At 30.5% G+C, this 19,963-nt stretch overlaps 1 protein-coding gene across 1 annotated transcript in view; it reads left to right on the forward strand.

Annotated features, from left to right (window-relative positions):
- Window positions 1-391: 391 nt before the first annotated feature.
- The window catches only part of LOC132742899 (sortilin-related receptor-like), a gene marked incomplete at its 3' end in the record, with an annotated part of 33,948 nt that continues 14,376 nt past the window's right edge, over window positions 392-19,963 (forward strand). The window contains 4 exon segments of the mRNA XM_060731406.1: window positions 392-619; window positions 7,105-7,332; window positions 8,284-8,455; window positions 9,005-9,135. Of these exon segments, the coding sequence (XP_060587389.1) occupies window positions 526-619; window positions 7,105-7,332; window positions 8,284-8,455; window positions 9,005-9,135 (625 nt within the window).

Consider the following 19,963-nt stretch of genomic DNA (forward strand, 5'->3'; position numbering starts at 1 on the left):
ATATTAAAAGATAAATCAAACAAAATGCACACATTACGTAATCATTTAAGTGATAAACCGTTCGACAAAATATAATAAGAAAGCATGATTTCAAAACCGGTGGGACAGTGGATAGTGTACGGATGTCTTGAAATATAAATGCCGTTGAAACTTGTCAAGTTTGATATAGATGACCATGCGGAACATAAATTTAAAGTTAAAAGTGCATTCTTCAAACAATAAGGGAGTTACTTGATATGGTCACGTATGTGTATGCACTTTCGATTTTCACACAGACGGTGATGCTGTCATCCAATTGAGATAAAAATAAGAAGAAAAAATATGAAACAATACTTATTAAATATCTTAAGTACCAATTATACATTGGAATGTAATAAAGTATTAAATAGAATTAATTTTCCTTGATGTCATGATGTAGAACTTGGATTGCTAACTTTGAAGCATTGATATTAAAGCATTCGTGTTAAACACACAAACTTCAAATTAGATTTAACCAGATGAATTCTGATTAAATAGCTTCATACGATGTTTAAGTTAACTTTAGCGTCTTTTGTGAATACGGCTTTGTTACACGTCATATTTGTAAAATTTGGAAGTTTTACGCCGCCGACAGAAAATGGTAAGTTTATTCGTGATTACTCTTGTTAACAGATTGTTTTTTTTCCGCATCATATAAACTATCTATTTTCTATTGACCTCAATTTATATTAACCTTTTGAGACTTTACTTATATTTTTTTGATATGGGACAGCATCGTGTAGTTCAAAATAAACAAAAATTTACTCATCTTACAGAAAGTAAATCTAAAAGATAAATATAGTCAGCACAATTTATATGTGTCGTCAAGACAGGTAGATAATTAATATATTATATTAAATCATCTTTCTATTTATTATAGGCTAATAACACACTTGCATTGTGAAAAAAATCTATAATCTGAAAACCACATTTTATAATACCTTCGTATCTCTTATATATAATGCCTTCAGTCTGTATTGTTCTTTTTATCAACTTTTCCATCATACACACTATTTATGGTCGGGTAAATAAAAGCTTTTTAAAAGCGGTAAGAGTTTGTTCGTCTTGTAAGTATTTGCTTTAAATGAACTGTACACTGAATGATACGGACTAAAATATAAGACTTAGCCAGTAAGTTACTTGCATTAGTTGAAACTTAAAACTTTGAGTTGAAGATTTTCAACGCCAGGATTAGTCCGATAAAAATCCCATTTTATAACCCGCATATTTCCACAATATCCCCGCAAAAAAGAAACAACAAAATAAAAACAAACAAAATAACAACAACAAACAAACAAAACAAAAAACAGACGTGCATGGGAAAATGTGCAGGCAGCTTGCCCTTTACTGATAGGAAAGTCTAATAGGTTTTCGCAAGGGTAAGGCTTAAATTCGGTCTAAGAATATTATATATTATATAAGTGTAAATTTTAAGGTTTGAAAAGTAATAGAAACAGCATCGAAACAAGAGGCTATCTGATTTGTACCAGAGGGCGTAGCCCCCCCCCCCCGCGTATTAATCAGATTGCCGAATGTTTTGATGTTTTTCTCTTTTGTATCATAGTCAAACATAAAAACCGTTCCTTGTTGTCACAACATGAAACCCCAGAAAAAAGTAACCAATGAACGAGAATCTGAATATGACATTTCTATTGTTTTTCCTTTCTCTGCGGTCCCATTAAGTAAAGCCCAGCAAAAATGAGCCAATCAATAGGGGCATGCACTGGAGTGCGAGTAACTAATACCTGCACTTCAGTTAACGCACTATGCATGTACATGTTGTATATGTATACGATTTAACTCTGACACATATTCAACAGAAAAGTCCCGGAACTATGATACAATTAATATAAGAGTACATGTTAAGATCCATATCAATATTAGAGTACACAATTAGATCAGAATAATATATCAGAGTTCAGCTTAAGGTCTGGGTATTTATTAATAATAGTACATGTTAAGATCAATATTAATGATAATATTGAGTACATTTTAAGAAAAAGTACATAATAAGATCAGGATCAATATAAGATTTAGTGTTATGATAAGGTATCATATAATTAAGAGTTTAATTTAAGATCAGCTTTATTAGAATCAATATTTGAATCAACTTCTAATCGTCAACACAAAATTCTTGTAAATTATTTCAAAACCCTTTTCTACAACTCCACGATTCAACTGATGTCATTTTAAGTCCAAATTTAACATTTAAATGTTTAAAACACATAAGCATAAACTAGATAGAAATTTCAAAACATGAAATCTAATTATGATCCTTGAATATTTATAAAGTTAAGAAATTGTTAAACGAAAATGGTTTTAATCATATCTGGAATAACCCAGAATCTGTTGATGTAAATCTATTTATACCTATGTTTAAACAGAGGCTTATAGACACTTTTGTCCAAACCTGGCATGTTGATAAGGAAAACAATAACGTTTTAGATTTGTATACAAATATTAAACACAATTTTACACATGAACTGTACTTAGACATTTTGCCAAGCAATTTGAGATTTTTTTTTAGTAAAATCAGAATGTCTTCTCATCCTTTACTTATTCATACTGGCAGGTTTGGAAATAATAGGTTACCTAGGAATGAACGTTATTGCGTTTATTGTAGCATGCACGATCTGGAAGATGAATAGCATTTTATTATCATTTGTCCATGTTATGTTGAGCTTAGAAAAACATATATTAAACCTTATTACTACGTTAGACCTAGCGTTCATAAGTTTTTAGATCTTTTAAATTCAACAAACAAGTTACTTTTGAAAAATCTAGCTTTGTATATTAAAAATGCATTATCTCTTAGAACTACATTTACTTACAATTAATTGTAGTTCATCCTCATAATTATGATAATTGATATGTAATGTAAATATGTTATTTCACTGTGACAATTATGCATATTGTATATATTTGTATATGTGATGATGTACTTATTGTACAAGTCATGAATAAAATTGTTGTTCTGTTCTGTTCTGTTTATAAACATTGGAAACATTGGATCAGAAGAGTTTTGGTCCGGCAGTGAAAGCCGGATATACTTAAAGCTGAACAGATCAGTATCAATGTGAATTTAAAGCAAAAAAAAAAAAAAAAGAAAGCGTGGATTCGTTTTGTACGGAGCCCCTAAGGTGAAATTTTCCACACTTTTTATATTTTATTTCGTAATTACGAAATGTTAATTCGTTTTTACGAAATATTTATTCGTTTTTACGAAATATTATTTCGTAATTACGAAACATTAATTCGTAAAGACGAAATGTTATTTCGTAATAACGAAATAATAATTCGTAATTACGAAATATTAATTCATAATTACGAAATATTATTTCATTTTTACAACATGTTATTTCGTAATCATGAAATATTAATTCGTTTTTACGAAATATTATTTCGTTTTTACGAAATATTATTTCGTAATTACGAAACAACATTTCGATTTTACGAATTAATATTTTGTAATTACGAAATAATATTTCGTAAAAGCGAATTTTTTTCTACAATATCAAAGAGTTTTGGTAAGAAGGACTTAAAACTAAGTTCCTGACTAAATATAAGGCATTTAAATGCAATATAAATAGTAATTTTTTTCTCCCCAAGTTTTATAACTTATGTAACACTTATGTATATAAATTAAAATAATCGCCTGTCAATAGCGTGGTCGCCACTGCCGTGATAGTACAGCGCTAGGAAATTTTGTTAAAATGGGCGTCCTGTGCTTCGAATCCATCGTTTTGTCGAGTTTTGAAATAAGATATTATGTTTTTTATGATCGCATGGTGCCCATACATAAATTAATAGCCTCAAAATTTAAACATTGCTGATGGGAACATGTATTTGACAATGGGGAAAAAGAGTGTATTGTGGATTGAGAATGACTTCTCAATCAAAAACCCTGTTTAGTTAAATATAATAACTTGAGAACAATTCGGCTTATAATCGCAAGGTTTCTGGCTTGTAAATGACCCATTTCTGAGATTATTGGGTTTTGTCAAATTCACATTGCCCTTAAATAAGATTTCGTAATTACGACTAAATATTTCGTAAAAACGAATTATCATTTCGTAAAAACGAATTAATATTTCGTAAAAACGAATTATTGTTTGGTAAAAACGGATTAATATTTCGTAAAAACGAATTAAATGCCGGGAAAAAAGTGTCAAAAATGTCACCTTAGGGGCTCCTTAGTTTTGGGCTGTTTTTCTTCTAACCATACTAACAATGATGTAATCAACGAAATAAATTTTAAGAGGAAAGATTTATTTTCAAGTGTACATCTCGTAATTAGTTTTAGTTCATCATGTTTAAAATACCTTTAATTTGAAAATCAAACTGAAAATAATCACATCTAAAGATTCACATTTTTTATGTTGATAAAAGTATGATGAACCGGAATTACTTAATATTCTATAAAAATCTCTCTACATTGTCAAAATATGCCGTAAACTATCTTTTATCGTTTGCAAGGAATGGGCAAATATCCCACAAAGATAATTTCCCACTAGGAAAATAGCCCACTAGAAAAATAGCCCACTGGACAAAATTCCACAGGAAAAATGCCAACTTACGGCAAGAAGGGTATACGCAAATGGGTTAGAATCAAACTTATGAAATTTGAGCATTTTTAAAAAAGAAAACTATAACTGATAATTGATTACGCATTTTGTCATAATGAATATTTATTAATATGTGAAAATGACTTGATGTTTCTTTATTTAAAGGTAACAAAGCCCAAAGATGTTTTGTCTTTCTCCGCAAAAACGTTATTTCTTGATGTACTGATACAGTTTGCAGACATACTTGCTTTTAGCTAAACTATAATTTGTTTCTTAAGCATTTTGAGATTAAGTATTAGTTGATTTCTTTTGTACGGAAGTCAAAATACTTCCTTGTTTATATTATGTTACTTTTCTCACTAATTATTTATCATTCAGCGTTTATATCCCATACAATATGCAATATACAATATGCAATCAACATGCTCTAAATCCATTACTAAATCATTATTAAAAACATGTTTGCCCAGGCAAAAATACACAAAAAAATTCAAAGGCTAAATGTACCTTTAAATGACAAATGTGATGAAATTTTACACAGATTAACGTGGTAGGAACCAACTTTTATTAACTTTCAATGTTGCTAGTAACATTTTACTTGAGTGCATGAGATATAGAATGTATGGTGGCTGATTTCTGCCATTTCGTTTTGAAGGCCCTTTCAACAGCATCTTAACGAAATAACGAAATTGTCACCTTATGAATGATACATCTGAGATTATTGCTTTTTTAAATGTATATAATGTTATAAGTGAATTACAAATGTATATCAATTCTGACTATAATGGGATATTGTCTTAATGGGATATTGTGGAACGGGCTATGTCTTAGTGAATCATTTTCCTTATGGGCTTTTGTCCTACAATCTTCGATTGTAGAGGGGTAGATAGATGATGCTGAAATTATTGCAGGTCGAAATTTATGTACAACACGAAAAAGAATGGAACATTAAATTAAACTTTTGTTTAACTTGGGTTTGTTTTTGTTCAGCGTTTTGTTCATTTGAAAAGTCGATTACAGTACTATAGCTTTAACTGGACCACCAGCATATTTCTTAAAGTAAAAGGATAAGGCAGATCCTGACAGGTCATTTCCACCGTCTTTGATACTTGTATCCAGTATCACTTTTGCCGGCGCATTGATGTTATTTCGAATGTATGATGTGGTTAACGCTGCCTAAAATGTATGAATTTGTAGGGGAATCCGCTTTCGCTCTATACAGTGCAGAACGTTTTTGCAAGGCAATGAAAGCGGAGTAAAATGTATTCTCACAGTTAGAAAAAAATCGAAACAAATCATTAGTCCTGTAAGTTTAGATTGCTTGAGACTTGAAAAGATTTTGATAACTCACAATTGTGTTTGCATTTTTGGATTATTTAAAAAACCATAAATTTGCCGACTATTGTGCAACAAGATCTCTGTGCCATTTAATTCGCTGGCAGATTGTGTTTATGTTCAGTTTAACAATGCACTTAAATGATTTTGATTTTTTTAAACACTAAACTAAAATATTTTAGTTAAACAACAATGAAATTGTATTTAAGATTGATGACATTATAAGCGTAGATATTTATACAGTATAGGCCATACCCGTTATTTATGATAAAAGTAACATTCGTTTTTGTACAAACATAAATACAGGACACTACAGTTACTGTAGCAAATCATAATAATGTATTTCATTCTTGCATACTCATTTAAACCGTAAATGCATTCAATTTAAAAAAAATGCAACTCGTTTGTGTGCATAACTTAACACCTTAAATAAATTCAATTTAAGAGTGCAACCCGTCCTTGCTCTCACCTATTATTTACTCTTGATAGGTTGGGTTTAAGAGTGCAATCTGTATTTTCCCTTGAATAGATTCTATTCAAGAGTGCAACTTGCTCATACATATATATATACCTTAAAATGATTCATCTAAATACTGCAACCCGTTTTTGCACATACATAAATGCCTTTAGAAGGTTTTATTTAAGAGTGCAACCAGTTATTGCAGACATCTATATATCCTAAAAAAGATACTTTTTAAGAATGCAACTCGTGTACCTGTGTACGTGCAAAGAGGGTGATGTTTTTGTGGATTTCGCAAAGAGGGTACCGATATGGATATGCACCGTGATATTTATGTTAAGTAATGTCGACATGTGCACTGTTATTTGTCTTGTATTATGCTATTATAATGTTATCATGGGCTTATAAGCCCTATATTATTGAAATAAAACTAAAAACTATGTCTTAATAGATTCTCCTATATACCCTAAAAAGATTAAGAGTGCAAGCCGTTTTTGTAAAAATCTTTATACACTTAATAGATACAATATCAAAGTGCAACCCGTTTTGCACACACATCAATACGTTATGTAGATTCAATTCACGGGTGCAACCCGTTTTTGTACACAATAACTAACTTGTTGAACGTAGAAAAATATAGATGCACTTTCTTTCTCAAGAAATTATCTTTATTTCGTATGACTGTTAATTTTACATAGCTTTTGTACTTTCATTTATGTTTTAAAGGCGACAATTACGTAGTAACAATAGATGCTTATCGGCAACAACTTTACAAGATTAAAATTGGCACCGGTGAATACAGCAGAATACCATTGACTAATTCCTGTAAGGGTGTGGCCATAGATATGAATCCATTAACAAAAACCCTATATTGGAGCGACAATATTGCAAATGTTATCATGAAAGCGCAAGTGGATGGTTCCCAAGAGGAAGTTTTCAAAACATTGCCAAAAGGTACAGTTTACATTTTATTCTTGCTATTATGTCAATATCTAAAAAAGATTAAATATCTAAAAAAAGATAAAATAACTACCTTTATACTCATATTCATGTAGAAAATATAATGTAATGAAAGTGTGTAAAAAGTAAAATATCAATTATTTCTATGAAATATTATGTTCTCTCCTCGCCAACAGCTTAAGGTGTATGCCTTCACTACCACATTTGTGATTCCATTGGTTATTGTATTTCCTGTAGGATTTCTTTTTAAATTGTTGATATCAAATCAGATTTATGGATAGACCGCATTTATAGTCAAACCTTTTAACATTATACATTAGAATGTTTAGTTTTCATTCTTAACAACCATTGCAGCATTTTTTTAGATTAATAATTTTGCAAGCAAAAAGATGTCGACGACCCATTAGTCCCATAAAGCCTACATTGTTTGACAAAAGGATTAACCAACAAGCTCTTTCCATGATAAAAATACATTGAAGTGAATTTCTATTGTTTGGCGTTTCCATGGCATCAATTATATTTTGCATATGACGTTGATATCATTCAGATTCAAAAAAAAAACGAAATACCGATATATTATCTCATGTTTGAAAATTGTAGTTGTTGCTTTTAAACGCACTTGACATTCCCTCTATGTTTCCAAAACAACGTAGATATTTTTAATCATAAAGATTTTCGCCGGTTATATGGCAGTATATAAACTGTTGTTTACATGCATAACACGTTATATTGAAAACAACTGCTTATATGCAGCCATATCACCTGTCAGGAATCTTTATAACGAATTTTAAATATAACAGACTTTTATAGATAAAAGTAAGATTTCTTCGTAAATTGACAGCAGCCTTGTTTATATAACTATATAAACGTTACAATATCCAATCCAAAGCGACTTTACAAAAGTGCTGTATTATAAAAATCACAATACACGCGTTTTCTCGGCAGGATCAACATCAGATGGCATCGCTGTTGACTATATAAATCAGTTGCTGTTCTACACATGCGACCTTGACAATGTCATCATAGTTGTCTCGCTGAAAAATAAAGACATTTATAAAACAATTGTTAACGAGTCATTAGACGAACCATGGGACATAATTGTACACCCGGAAAGAGGGTAAGTATGTTTGAACGTTAACATCGTGTTAAATTTGATTCTAGTTTTATTTGATTGCGAAACAATGTTATTTTTTTATTTATATAAATAAACAAAATATTTAATGGATAACACTGATGCAAAAACATCTAAGTCGCCACTTTTTCTAAAAAATTTGCAAACGAATTCTAACTTTTTATTACTTTTACATTTCGTAATAAAAACAAGTAATTTACAAATTGAGTAAGGTTATAGTACTAAACAAAAAATCTGTTTCGCTTAATTATGTTACACAAATTTTTTTTTTTAAGGAAACACATACATTTTATATATTCATTAACCCTTACCTGAATGTTTTTGTTCAAGTTTGGTCAAAACTAATTTTAAGGAGAAAAAATCCAAAATATGTTCTAACTGAATTGCGAACACTGCAGACCAAGTTCAGGCAGCACAACTGTGCCGGCTGATCTTGGTCTGCAGTCGTCGCATCGGCAAAATTAGTTGCCACAAGCAAGTTCAGAATTAATTAAATAATTCGGGAAGACTTCTTCACATATTTTTTCTCCAAAGAGTAATATACTGGTCAGACTGGGGCAATGAGCCAAGGATAGAGACATCAACCATGGACGGTGGTAACAGAAGTATAATTGTGTCGTTTGAACCGGACTCATGGCCTAGTGCTATTGCTTTAGATGTGAAAAGTAAGTACAGTGAACCCCCTCAATTAAGACCACCCATGGGACTGTTCTTAAGTGGTCTTAATTGCAGGGTGGTCTGATTAGTGAGTTTTAGTATGATAGTCTGGTTATTTCTTTGAATTCTTTTTCTTACTGTAGATCTACAATTTAAATATAATTATTGCCCTATTTGAGTGAAATACTTCAGGAATTTATAAAGTAAATGAAATATTCATTTTTACATAACTTTATTGCAATAAATTAATCATTTTTTACTAAGTGCACTAAAATAGCCATTAGCATTTAAATTATTCTTCAATGTTTCTCTAATAATGTTACAAGCCAACTTTTTTTATCAGATGCTGTCACAAGCCAACTCATATTCTTCTTGTAGGTTTTTTTTTTATTTTAACTTTACAAGAAACGTATCCAAAGTTGACTGTTTTGATCCAACCATAACAATAACTGACAGTTTTTCAAAGTCCTTTTGTGCTTTGTCAAATACTGGCAACATAGTCATTAAGTCTTTTTTGAAACAGTACAACTTGAGCTGTTCAATCCACTTAAGGGCATCCTGATGGGAATGGATTAAACACTCAGTACCAGGTTCTAAGTCATTAGTACAGTCATCGTTATCCACATCTATAGATCCCGTAGATTTATGAGATACAATAATCTTGTTCTCCTAGTTCTGATTGCTAACATCATTTGCTATCAACTCATTGTCAATGTTAATGTAATCCTCTGGTGTCATCCGAGATTCAACACATAATTTTGACTGAGCGGTTCTCATTAATTCTACTAATTCCGCAATAGGCACATTGTCATCATGGTCACCATCTTCAACATCCACACTTTTACCAACAGTCAGTCCAAAGACCTTAAAACACTTAGTGACAGCCTCTGGCTTTATTTCTTTTACTGCACAACAAGTCCATTGAATGGCATCTAAGACAGTCAAACCCTTAGAAAGTTCATCAGGACTTCAAGCAGATCCATTTTTGTCAATGTTTTTAACATTCTCTTCCTGTAAATATGTTTCATGTTTTGAATAATGCCCTGGTCCAGAGGCTCAAGCTTTGGTGTAGTGTTGGGAGGAAGGTACACAAGTTTCACATTTGATAGTTTCAAGTCATGGGGATAAGATGGGGCATTATCTAACAATAACAAAACACTGCGCCCAGCACGTTTCATTCTAGCATTGAAATCCTTCACCAAGTCAGTGAATAGCCCACTAGTCATCCATGCTTTCTTGTTGTATCTCAAATCTACAGATAAGTTCTTTGTGTTTATGTTTTTAAAGCACCTTGGTTTAGCTGATTTCCCTATCACTAGTGGTTTTTCAAACTTTATGTGACTTCCATGTTCGTGAGCATGACTGTTATGCGATCTTTTGACTTTTTCCACCTTTACATTGATCGCCACGCATGATTAAAGACTTATCAGACAGAGCACGAAAGAAAAGTCCCGTTTCATCCATGTTATTAATGTCACATGACCTGTAACCAGAAGCTATATCTGGCAACCACTGAATCCAGTCATCTACTTTTTCCTGAGGTACACTACCACTTTCCACACACACTGAAGAAAAGTTTATATCATGGCGTTCTCTTAACCTACATAACCATCCGTTTGATGCCTTAAAATCATCATCTGATAATCCTAGGTCTTTAGCATACACAAGCGCTTTCTCCTCTAGCATGAGACCAGACATTGGTATACCTTGTGAACCCACTGCCACAAAGTGTGTTTACTTCCTCCATTGGCGAACGTTTACATATGCGTTTTCTGTCTACATTTTGATTTGACCCGTACCCTGCCATATTCTCTGCCTTACGTTTCAGAATACACTGGACCTGAAATTACAAAATAAACACATTTAAAATCATAATCAGAATGTTTTAACTTGAGAACATGTATGTTAAGTTTAACATTTTTTGAATTTCGTTTTTCTTTAGAATTTAAACGGTTAGAGTATAACAGTTTTTAATTGTGATGAAAACTTGCTTTGATTTTTTTCTTCCGACAATAATTTGTTTTGTTTTTACCTGAGTTTTGTCTTCGCCAAATTGCTAAGCAAACCGACGTTGACTTTTGCCATCACTTTAGTAAATCAACTGTACTTTCTCTTTCAAGCTTAATTCTTTTCGTGTGCCCATTGTTTTAGGCTTACAAACAATTTCTATAGACGGACACAGCTATTATTATGATTATTTTGTTTACTAAACTGATCGTTCAAATTTACAATCAAATATGACCAAATAAACCAACGAAATATGTACAGGAAAGTAACTATTTACACTATTTTACTCTTCTCGCTCATTGGATAGACGTTTAAAAAGATGCGTAATTAAAAGATTACATGAACAACTATTCGTACATTGTTGCACATCCGACGGTATGCCTAAAATACGAAATTGAGATTTTTGACGAAAGTGAGCGAAAGTGACTTTTAAAATATGAATTGTACCGGTTTAATAGAATTTTACAGTGAATTTTTTATTTGTCGACGTATATTATTAGCAACTAATAATATTTCTTTTCAAAAATAATCACTCTGATGATTTAATTGCCATTTATTTGTATAATTTCTATACACAAGTTTTGAGATCTTCCTTTCGCTCACTTTGAAAATACAAAAGTGACCTGTAAAATATTAAATATAGAGTTTAAATTCAAATTTATACTAATATTGCAGTTTGTAGACGTATATTATCAGAAATATATAATATTTATTTTCAAAACTTCTGTAATTTACAAAAAAATATGTCATACGGTCAGTAAGTGTATTGTATCTGCACGCGGTATAGTTTCAATATAATTATAGTGTTGTGATGATTTCATGTATGTGGCAAAAATGGAATTAATAAAACTGCAAAAGTAGAAAGAAAAGAAGTAAATCACTGTTGATCTTGGATTATTTTCTGGTTACTAATTTCAAGGGATGTTAAGGCTGCAAAATTTACAAATGTGACGGGAAGGGTGAGTAAATATTGGTTTTATTTTGTAAACATAAGAAGTAAAGGGGATTTTCCCCCCTTATGCTTAATTGCTGTGAATTATCTGACTAACTTAGAATCTATAAGGGTGGGAATTTTAATGCTTCAAAATATCCCTCATTTGTGGTAAACGATGTACGTTTGACCAACCCTTAAACGAAAGTGAAATATTAAGGGCTTCGCCCCGCTACAAGTATGTACATGTACTGTCTTCTTACAGTTTAATTAAGGTCAGTTAGGTTTAATTAAGCCGGTAATTAAGTAACTTAAAAATAAACAACTATATGAAGGAAATACAGAAAATATATATCTGTTACTGGTATACTATTATCATCTTCATTCATGCTTTTGAATAAGTATTGTCCTCTTTACAAATTTCAAAGTTATTCATTAATTTGCATAATAAAATAGTTTTCAAAGATATATATAACTGACTGTAATATGGTTGGGTCATTATTTTACAAAAGGAGAGACAAAAAGAAAGAAAAGAAAATAGCTCTGTAGATTTGTCCTCATTAATAGATAAATGTAGATATTACTACAGTACAGTATCTACTCACTCATTGTTCTTTGTACAGTCTGATGTCAACTTTAATATGTTAATATCAAGTATCAAATTTTCAGAGCATCAAATATCATATATAAAACTGAGTACAATAAATAGTACCAATTAATAATAAATTATAATAGCAATGAACTATATACAAATATGTACAGTATTAAATAAGGATTTTTAACAGACACTTGCAGTTTACTTGAAATTTACCATTTTTAAATGTCTAACATGCATTGACTCAATTCATTGTGAATAGTGTACCTGTTGTTACTGATTTCAAACAATAAGAATATTATTAAGCTTGATATCATACATATAAAAACATGAACTTTACCATTTTTAGATGGTTAACATGCATTGATTCAATTCATAGTGAATGGTGTAACTGTTGTTACTTATTTCGAATAAACATGATATCATACATATGAAAAACAATTAATATTAACACGACCAATATTGCTTAAGTTTATAAAATTAAGCATTTACACTGAGCATTTTACCAAATTACATAGGAAATTAATTGATAAAATATATAGTTCATAAATCTACATCTAGCTTATGCTATGTAAATTGTTCTGCTAATAAATTTCCATAAACATTTCAAATAAAATCATTTAATATTGAGCTATAACATTTTTGGTTATAATTTGTACAAATTTACGTAAATAAGTTAGTTCTTTTTTGTTTTCTGAATTGAATAACTTGTCAAATTTATGTATGCTGTGTTGTTTGATCATTGTTTTCGTGATTACATTCAAGGATGTAGAGATATGCGTCTCTTAAACCATGACTGCATAAATAACAGGTTCTTTAATTAAATGGTATGCTATGGTAACGTCCAACCTCAACTGGACATTTATGATTCCTTGTTCTAAATGCTGTTAACAGTTTTCCATAATAATTTGGTAATTTTGTGAAATATTTGTTCATGTTGGTATCATGTTTAATTATCTTGTACATTCAGTTAGTTGAATTATTAACTGTTGAGCTCAAGGTTTGGGTAAATAGGTCTTTAATATTTCTTTTAAATGCAAGAGAAAACCATTTTAGATTCAGATCACTTTTGGTTAATCAATACATTATTGAATCCATTTGTTTGAATCAGATTATCAATAAAGTCTAACCATTTGGATTTGACATTTCTTTGCCTATTTAATCCAGTTAAAATATTATACATTATGGTTGCCAGTTTGTTATTATCTGTACGTATGAATTGATTATAATTATATTATGGTTGTTATCATTATCAGTGTTATTATAATCACTGGGATTGTTATCATTGGTGTCATTATTATCATTGATATTGTTATTATTGGTGTTGTTAAAACCATTGTTATTATTATTACTACCGTTATTATTATTGTTATAATTTATATTGTTATTGTTATTTTTTATTCTGCACCAGAAAGATATCTTTCTTATCTAGCGGCATTAGACCTAGTTTATTGTATATAATATAGGAAGGCTTTGACCTTTTTAAATTTAAGATGTGTTTGAAAAACTTGAGTTGTACTCTTTCAAGACATGTCATGTTACTGTATCCCCATATAAATGCAATTGTTGGATTGTTTTTTGTATATATCAACTTGTTGATCTAGAGGCAAGTCAATATTACTTATTTCTTTAATAAAATATACATTGCCTTTGTTGCCTGTTTGGCAATATGCTCTTTAGGTTTTTTTATAGCTGCAGGTTTTGGATAAATAGAGTCCTAAGTATTTGCATTCATTTACAATTTCTATTTCTTTATTCTCATAAGTAAAGATTGGAAGGTTATTTTTAATTCTTGATCCAAAAATGATTATTTTACTTTTTAGCGTGTTGACTGTAAGTTTCAATTTGAGCAGTATTGTTCGAATAATTCTAGTTCTTTTTGTAGGCCATGTTGTGAGTTACTTAATAATACGGTGTCATCAGCATATAGAATAACAAAAAGTTTGAGATAAATAGAAAGGTTAAGTTCAGAGATGCTGAAGCTTATTCCATTTGCATTATTATCTGATAGAAAAGTTTCAAGGTCATTTAAATAAAGTGAAAATAGTATCAAAATTTTCGCCTTTTCTTACTCCGATTAGACACGGGGAAAAGGTCAAACACTCCTTGGGACGTTTTTACACATGATTTAATGTTTTCATACATGCTTTTGACTATTTTAAAACATTTGCCATTTACATTGTATTTGATGAGTTTATTCCACAATCCCTGACGCCAGACAGTATCAAATGTTTGTTTAAAATCAATAAATGCACACAATATTGTTTTCTTTTGTGTTCTTAGAATATCAATTAAAGATTGTAAAATAAATAAATTATCTGAAGTTGAGTGGTTTTTCGGAATTTCCCGTTGATTTTGGTTTTAATTATTGGTCTTCAGTGTTTAAATTTGTAATTTAGTTTCAGTATTTGCAGTAAATAGGGGTTACCTAAACAAAATTAATAAATATTGGTCTTAATTCTCGGGTTGAGTGGCATTTCTCTTATTTTTATAAATTGGTAATATTACACCTTTTGTCCAACTTGATGGTATTAATCCAGAGTCAAAAATAAGGTTAAATAATTTGATATAAATTGGAAGCATTGTATCAATAGTAGACTTAATGTGTTCATTTAAAATATTAGAGATTGAACGAGGAAGGTATAATAATGTAATAAGAAATGAAATAATATGTCAATTTTGTAATTTAAATATGATTGAAAACGAAAATCACTTCCTATTAACTTGTCCATTATACTCAAATATTAGAGAGAAATGTCTGCGACGTTATAATTAATCATGGCCATCTTTAAATAAATTTGATCATTTGATGATGACAAAGAATAAAAAAGAAATAGCAAATCTCTCGAAGTACATATACTTTGCAAATAAACTTCGAAAAGAATTTAAATAACTAATCATCAGCTTTCCCCTAGTTTTTCTTGAAAATATTTATTATTTCATACATTTTACTTCTCCTTTTTTACATTTTGTACTTAATCATTTATCCCAATTCTAGTTATGCAAAACAAGTTTCTCTCTTAATTTACTGTTCTTGTTTATTTTTGACTTTTCTTTTGTCTTATGGTAGTGTTTATATTTCATGGGTAACTACTACAGATGTTAATATGTAGGCTAGAAGTGATGTTAGATATTGCTTTATGCTGAATAAATGTTTTTGTTGTAATATAGGGTTAATTAACTGGGAGTGTCCGATCCCTGTAATATAAATCCGTGGTCGTAATGAGGGATTATACTTTATATTGTACTTTTGTTTGAATCTACCTAGGTATATTTTGTTCTTATTGAAATGCCCATATAAGAATACCCATCCGATATTCCCATAAGGATTATTTCAGTATTTAATTATACGAGATGAAACCGGGGTTTTTCGTTGTGCTAGTCTCTCTACAAGAAACACTCGGTAACATTTTTTTCACAGTTTTTGAAATTACATAATTTTATTCGTTAAGAATCGTGTTTTGTTGAAAAAACAAAACAAATCGTGTTTTGTTGAAAAAGAAACAACAACAACAAGCAGCACAACAAAAACCTCACACAGTTTTAATTGTCTTAACCTAATGGTATCGTGAAAAATTATTTTTATTAACTTGTTTTATTTTTTATACAACAAAAACCTCAAATATCTTGGTATAAGTAATGTTATAATATGAAATTAGGTGCTACCTTTAACACGGAAATATCTTGTTATTTAATAACAAACATAAAATTGTCAATATAGATCTTTCCTGGAATTTGTAAATAATTAAACAATTGCCGGTATTTTGAACCGTTAAATAAATATGAAATAATTGGTGATATATTTTTTTTTATTTTTTTTACTCTACGAATAATTGAAAAGTCTAAGCATTATTTTGAATTGCCAACAGCTTATACCCTCTCGTGTATTGTGTTGAATGTTATTGTGACAATTTAAAGCTGAATAAAGTGTTTTGTATTGTATTGTATTGTTTAATGATTTTGGCATAAACAACTGTCAACTTAAATTAACGGGTTTATAACTTCAATATACATGATGCAGCAATGATGTAAATCATCTCTTATCAATCTACACATCATAATAAATGGAGAAAATCATAACAAAAGGGTTTCGATTACGCAAGTGTTTTATTATTTTGGGGTAAATGCCATAAAATCTGAAACAAAGAATACAAGGAACTGATATAAAATCTAACAATGTTAGTAATGTGTAGTGAACATAGACTCTCATAAGACTAAGAGCTTTCATATACAAACGGAACAAAATACACATCTTCCAAATTTACCTATAACTAGAATAATGTTTGTCACCATTCAAACAAATGTTTCTTACTTTACCATAAAATAAATTGTCAATTAAGAAATTCATGTCTGTTTATTAAAGTCAATTGACTTTTCCCAACATATAATTGCCTCAAAAGTTTCATAATAAAAATTACAATTATAACAGAATATTGCTTTTTGCAATATCTGTATTTATAGGCATACACAAATTTTTACAATATAAACTATAAACTAAGCGATTTGAAATGACATTTCAAATTAAAAGATTAATGCATTAAAAGTTTCATTTTATGTGCATTGTATAGTGATCATATATTGACAATTAATTTTATGCGTTGTAGACATGTCTGTCTACCTCTTACATGTATTTTTGTCTGCCTGCTATGTCATTTTTGTCTTTCGGAATTACTAGGATTTTGTTATTAAGTGCAGGTTTTGGTATAAATGCCGATATTTTGTTGCTTTGTGAGCACCTTTCTTTGTATTCAATACTAGATGTTCTAAAGCCACACGCACTAAATGAAATTTTGTATCCGATATAAAATGGCATACAATTATCATATTTCAAGCACTTTACTTTGATAAAGGGAATTTCGTTAAACTTTATGGCAAAATTCACCTTTGGTAGTCTACAAATTGTGCTTATGCTTTTCGATAATTCGAATTGAGCTTCTTCGACGCATCCATTTTAAGACTCGTATCAATCCGACTGGACTATATACTGAATATCGCGTTACCCGTTCAATATTACTGTGAATGTTATCCCTTACTTGACGCTAGATTTCCTAGGACACGCAATTTTATGTAACAGTCATTCATAAATATTTTTAGGGCGAAAGATATAACAGAAATTTTATTCTAGGGCACAAATGCATCAGAAAAAACATAAATGATTGAACTGAAGGATAGTCACGTTAATTTTTTTTAGTATTGTAACGTCTTCACTCCTCTTCCGTCTATAGCTTCATGCAATATGCGGTTATAAGCACAAACAGCTTTAGAGGAATATGCTGTAAGATTGAAGGCTGACAATGTCCGCTTATAGAAAAAGTTACTTACATTAGATTTTGGCAGAAAAAGTACAATTTGTAAATTAAAAGACACAGTTAAAACATTATCCCTACGATTCAATCTGTCTCGCTCTCATTTATTCTTTGTTAAAATTTTATCTATACAATGTTTATCATACTTTTCAATTAATTCGTTACTGGCCTAGTTTTCTGAATTAGCTACTTTTATCTCTTCACATAAGCCACACCTATCTTTCTTAGGGACATGAAAGCCATTATTATGATCTGTATTAAAGATCTTTCTGTATATGTTTGTCTTAAGAGGAATTTTCTGAGTATTTAAACATTGCTCCTTATATAGCCCGAAATAATCATAAATCGTATTGCAAGAAAATGCGAAGTATTCATATAATTGAAAATAATTGCATAAGGTATTTGTAATGCTTAATATATACACAAAATGAAACACCTGGAACATAATCAAAACAAACTCACAGATAAGGATTTTTAGATGAATAAATGGGGCGTTTACTGAGACAGCAGTTAAAATACACCCCTCTTCTCAAACATAAAACCTCAAACAAGAAAGGACATTCTTTCATAAAAAAATTCCTTGGGGCCTTGAAGAAAAAGGGACATTCTGTCAAAGATTAAAAGAAAACAAATTGCACTCTGTCAACGCCTTGAAGAAAAAAAGACATTTTTTGTCAAAGCCTTGGAGAACAAATGGATTTTATATCATTGCCTTGAAGAAAGAAATGCACATTCTGTCGAAGCCTTGAAGAAAAATTGAACATAATGCCGAAGCCTTAAAGAAAGAATAGATGTAAGCCTTAGTTTTGAAGAAAACAAATTGGAATTTCTGACGTACCTGACAATAACATCAGTTTATAAGGTGGTTCAAATGTATTTTGCAGATATGGATGAATGAGCAAATTAATCAATTCATCTCTTAAAGATAATAAGAAGCAAAATTGAATTCAGTTTCTCTCTACCTTAAGCAAACAAAAGGTACATTTCAAAAACAGCACAAGTATATTCCAAATATCAAACTTTTATCATAATAATGTCATAAAACTTACATGTTTGTATGTTACATATTGCAAATGTTACTTTTGGGGAAAAAATCCTTCTTTGGCTATGGTGTAAAATCAAGATGGCGACAAAGTAAGACAATGCCACTGGGTAATTTTTAAGTCACTCTGGAAATCATCTGAACGCCAAAAACCTGACAAGCGTCATTATGGAACTAAAATTGAATACAATTAGATAAACATATTTGAATTATTTATTGATTTTAATGTGATTTCAATTAAACACGTCATACATGTTATCTCAGAGGGTTTCAGTCCTCGCGGTGCCAAATGTCCCGCTAGGACTTTTGGCGTACAAATAATGCGCAAATAACTTTTATTAGCTCACCAGAGCCTTCGGCTCAGGGTGAGCTATAAGTATCAAAGGGGGATGCTCCGGCGTCCGTCGTCCGTCGTCATGCGTCAACAATCGTCTTCTTCTCTGAAACTACTAAGCAGATTTACTTCAATGTAGCATCCTTGTGACAGTCACACTTGAATTAGCTCATGTCATTCCAATTGGCCCCTTTTAGGGGTCAGCAGAGCTAAAAATAGAAAAACCTTTAAACATCTTCTTCTACAGAACTAATGAATGGATGATTACCAAACTTTGTCTGTAGCATTTTTATGTAGTCTTTTATCAAGTTTGCTCATATGAATTTGATTGGCCCCTTTAAGGGGCTGCTAAAGCTAAAAATAGAAATACCTTTAAACATCTTATTCTACAGAACTAATTGATGGATAATCACCAAACTTTGTCTGTAGCATTATCAGGTAGTCTTTTATCAAGTTTGCTTCTATTATTTTGATTGGCATCTTTTAGGGGTCTCTAGGGCTAAAAATAGAAAAATCTTTAAACATCTCCTACAGACCTAATTGATGGATGATCACCAAACTTTGTCGGTAGCATTCTCGGGTAGTGTTTTATCAAGTTTGCTAATATTATTTTGATTGGCC

The sequence above is a fragment of the Ruditapes philippinarum genome, unplaced genomic scaffold (assembly GCF_026571515.1).
Source record: "Ruditapes philippinarum isolate M1 unplaced genomic scaffold, ASM2657151v2 ctg7278_1_1_1_1, whole genome shotgun sequence".
Lineage (NCBI taxonomy): Eukaryota > Metazoa > Mollusca > Bivalvia > Venerida > Veneridae > Ruditapes > Ruditapes philippinarum.